At 39.6% G+C, this 4,552-nt stretch overlaps 1 protein-coding gene across 1 annotated transcript; it reads right to left on the minus strand.

The window, feature by feature from the left end:
* Positions 1-490: 490 nt before the first annotated feature.
* LOC121745805 (fatty alcohol:caffeoyl-CoA acyltransferase-like) lies at positions 491-4,213 on the minus strand. The gene is made up of 4 exons (XM_042139757.1): positions 4,191-4,213; positions 3,417-3,472; positions 3,220-3,353; positions 491-1,387 (listed from the first exon to the last, which is right to left on the minus strand). Exons 1-4 carry the CDS (start codon positions 4,211-4,213, stop codon positions 491-493), a joined length of 1,110 nt encoding a protein of 369 aa, XP_041995691.1.
* Between the last annotated feature and the right edge of the window lie 339 nt (positions 4,214-4,552).

The raw sequence follows: 4,552 nt of genomic DNA on the forward strand, positions 1-4,552 counted from the left end.
GAAATCCGAAAAAAAAATCTAACCAAATTTTAAATTTTAGATTGGAACAGATCGGATATTGAATTTTCGAGTATTGTTCACCCCTACTCCACACCCTCTCAGTCTGATTGATTTTTATGTTTTTCCTTTCAATCATTCATTTTAATTTTTAGTTTTTCTTTTATATTTACTAATTTATTTTTATATATAATGTGTATAATGTATACTTAATAGTTGTAATTTCCAATTCATTTTTTATTTACACTGTAAAATGTTAATAATTTTTTAATTTCCAATTTTATTCTTATAGTAATGAATTTATTCATATGTTATTTTAAGCTTTTATATTTTTTCCAGTCTCTATTAATTGTCTCATTTTATTATTTTCGTAGAGTCTTCATTAGTTATCTCATTAAATTGTTTTTACTAGTATATTTGATAAATAGACCTTATATTACACTAAGTCATTCCAATCATATTTCAGTGATTTCAAGAAATCCACATAACCTAATCATGCAAAGAAGCCATGAAACAATCCCTCAAATCGCACCATCTCCTCCGCCGGTAAAGCTACCATGGCGGCGATTCCACCATCAACGCCGTCGCGAAAAACCCAAAAAATATCCTTCCGATGGCTGACGACAGGGCAGCTGTAAAGCGGCTTCCCCCACGGGTACTCGACCCGCTCAAACCCTAACCCTAGCCACGAGCTGACCATATAGTCCCCGTGGGGGAGCCACCAGTGCACCTCTAGCCAGTCGAACGCCGACCTCACATACTCATCCGTTATCCCCTTCACTCCTAGGGAGACGTTTTCCGCCACCTTCGAGAAGGGCCCACTCTCAACCTCCTCGAACGTGGCGGAAACCCTAATTGGCAAAATCGTGTTACCGCAGTCATACTGCGGTAACGGGGGCTTTACCCTATTCCTCACATCGATCTCGGTGAGCAAGGTGGACGTGTCGCTTTTCTCTGGTTTCGTGTCTGCAGATAAGGCTTTGCACCGCCATATAACGGCGGCAGCCACCGCCAAACTGCTGATAGTGGTGTCTTTCGCCTTTTTCTTGAGTTTGGCGATGTCGTCGGCGTTCATTTTGAAGATTCGGTAGCGGAGCTCCTCGTCGCGGGGGCAGTCGAAACTCGGGGGGCGGGAGCCTTCACCGATGGGGAGGTGGAGGTCGATGAATTCGGGATGCGGGAATGTGGCGTTGGGTGGAGATCGAGCGGCGAGGAGGCGGCGGTTGTTGCAAGGGGGGAAGGGGAAGGGGAAGGGGAAGGGTAAGGGTCTGCCGTCGTTAAAAGCTTGAGAGGCGAGGTTTTGTAAGAAAAATTTGGCGCCGACGCCGTCTAATAAGATGTTATTTGTCGACATGCCTAATGCGAAACCTCCGCATTTGAATGATGTTACCTGCAATATTCACATTTATGACTTACTTAGACTATAGAGAACTAAAGAAATAGTCATTTTAACTTTTAATTAAAATTTACTAGTAGTACTATTACTAGTTAGGTATTACAACCAATAATTTGAAAATAAATTTGCTCATCATATATTTTTTTACTTACTCCTCCATCCCATTAGTGTTAGGGCATTTTTTTAAACATAGAAATTAAGGAATAACTTTAACAAATTAAGTGGAGTGAGAGTGAAATAGAAGAGTTATTATAGAATGGAGTAAGTAAAAAGTAAGAAAAAAATAAAGTATGAGAAAGTTAAATAATACAAAAGTGTGTTATATTACAGGAAATGTTCCTATTATAATAGAAATGTAATTAAAAGTGGATTTAATAAGTTATTGGAATGAGTTCTACTTTTATGATTAATTTTATAATAAAATATGAGTGAGATTGAGCTAATGGAACGTGAGGATCATAACAAAAAATGGTAAAAGTGAAATGTGAAAAATTTTATAGAACGGATAGAAATGAAAAATAGGTGACAAACTTTCTGAGTCAAAGGGAATATAAAATTCGACATATTCAGACTGTACACACATAACACACAAACAACATATACTGTACACATTACACAATACACACGTATAAAAAAAGAAAAAGAGCAATACACATCTGTACTACTCGTATGAGATGCCCACGGTTCCGGAACCGGCGGTTATGGTTCGAAATCGCCGGTTTCGGTTTTGAAAAATGTCGAACCAGAACCAAACTATGAGGGTGTTTCGCAGTTACGGTTCAAAAACCGCCGGTTTCAGTTTCGATTCCGAACCACTGGTTTCTTACGGTTTTTTTCAGTTCCGACTCGGTTTCACGGTTTTTCAGCAGTTTTTCGCGGTTCCGGCATGATTTCGGTTCTAGAATTTTGGAACCCGAACCGATCCACGGTTGCAAAAATGACGGTTTTGGTTCCATTTAAATCTCATGATTCTGGTTCGGAACCGTAACCGTCAGTTACTATTTCATGGTTAACCATCCGAACCGTAAACTATGGACATATCTACTCCTATTGATGTAGAGTAGGTCACTTGAACTAGCTAGTATGAAAACTACAAATATTTTCCTCATCAAGTAAAATAAAATAAAAACTCATAACACAAATAGATTAACTGTTAATTTTGGAGGTGTGGGCCAGGCGCTCTGCCCCTTGGACCCCGCTCTCGGGGCCGCTGCCCCCGAACCCCCGTTCAATCATAACGAATTCAAACAAGTGGGCACTCCGCACTTCCAACTTATTTGATGTCTCATTATGATCAATCAAGTTAATCCAATTACACTAAAATATCCAACACCGGATAGCGGCGATGACGGCGAGGAGTGAGGTGGAGGCGGGGGGCTCGTGTGTGGAGGAGGAGTTTTTTTTTAATTAATGTAATTTTTTTTAATTAATAACTTTTTTTAATTAATGTACTTTTAAAAATTTTAATATTATTATTGATTTTCCCCTATCTGTGTCGTACATTTAATTCCGTATTTTGTGTGATTGTTAATTATTTATTTTTATAATTTTGTTTATTGTTAATTTACATGTAAACAATATGCTGAAAAAAGAGAAACTAAATTTTAACCCTATTACACTAAAAGCCCAAATATTATAGATAAATTAATACCAAACCCTAATATTCCTTCCACCCGCCCTGCCTCGTCAGTTCTTCAAGCTCTACCTCACGACTGCCTCACCTACCCCACCGACCACAGCCAGCCGCCGTCCACTCCTGTCCTCTACTTCTCTTTTCCTCCTTCCTCTCTGTTCCATCTTCTCGCCTTTGTCTCACATCTCTCTACCGGTTTCACGCCACCGGCGTTGTTGTCGTCCCTGCCGCCACTACATTCGGCGGCTGCACTCACCGCCGTCACCCTCATTTCCTTCACTCCGGCGTCGCCCGTAATCCCGGTGAGATATCTTTCTCTCAAGTTTTCTAAAATAAGCTCAATGTTTTGGTGTTCAAATTTTCAGAAATAGATAAATTGAAAGATTCTACCTTTGTCCACTGCCGGAAAGTTCACCGGAGTTGTCACCGAATTCCGGGCTGAATCACTGCAATAAGTTTACATTAATTCACGTGAAATCACAAAATACAGTTTCAATTAATTTTAAGAGTTTCAAAACTTCTTTGAGAAGTTTGCAGCAATATATTTGATTGGACCATTAATTTGTTCAATGTTTTTTGTCTTTCAATTAATCCAATAGTTATAGATTAACTTATTAAATTAGTATCTTATGATGAATATATATAGTCACATTAAAAAAGAGAAATTTCGGAATAAGGGGTTAAATTCGCTGACCTTTCGTAATTAGGGATATAATTCGCTGACCTTTCGTAATTTGGGATCAAGACATGCGTATTCTTCAGAATAAGGGATTTGTGATATTTTATCTTATTTATGTTACTTTTTAATATTATTTCCCTCTAACAATTTACCAATTACCCAAATTACCCCTTCAAATTACTTAATTACTTTAACTAATTGTGTTCAATAGCATTTATCAATCGACTCTGAGGAATGACGTTGGCAATAAATATGAATCCAACTAAATGTGACTCATGCTTGTAAAATGTTAGTAAGACGCATTCACATACAGTAAGCATACCAATTCTCGTCAAATATTACAGAACTAACTATGTTTACAAAATGCGGGCCCCAACAAATGTCACAGATAGATTTTGATAGTTGGGCATGAGACAACGAAATAAAAGGCAGTTTTAGTAGGGATTCTATTGCCCTACCCATCTTCTTCCCTCCTTTTTTTTTACCAGTCTTCACTCTTCATCACCATTTCCCAATCCCATTCTCTCCTTTTCACAATTCCCTCCGCCACAAAGTCTCGTAAATCTCACAAAAGCAAATCACAGATGCCCTCCTCCGCCGCCGAAACCCTCCTCTCCATCTCCCTCCTCCTCGACCGACTCCTCCTCACCTCCCTCTCCGTCTCCTCCTTCTCCTCCCGCTGGCAAATCATCCGCTCCAAACTCTCCTCCGCCAAATCCCTCCTCTCTGAAATATCCGACTCCCCCCACTGGTCCGACAACCCCCTCCTCCTCACTCTCCTCCCCTCCCTCCTCTCCACCCTCCGCCGCACCGAAACGTGATTGATAAATGCTCTTGAACACAATTA

Source organism: Salvia splendens, chromosome 8, assembly GCF_004379255.2.
Source record: "Salvia splendens isolate huo1 chromosome 8, SspV2, whole genome shotgun sequence".
NCBI classification, from domain to species: Eukaryota; Viridiplantae; Streptophyta; class Magnoliopsida; order Lamiales; family Lamiaceae; genus Salvia; species Salvia splendens.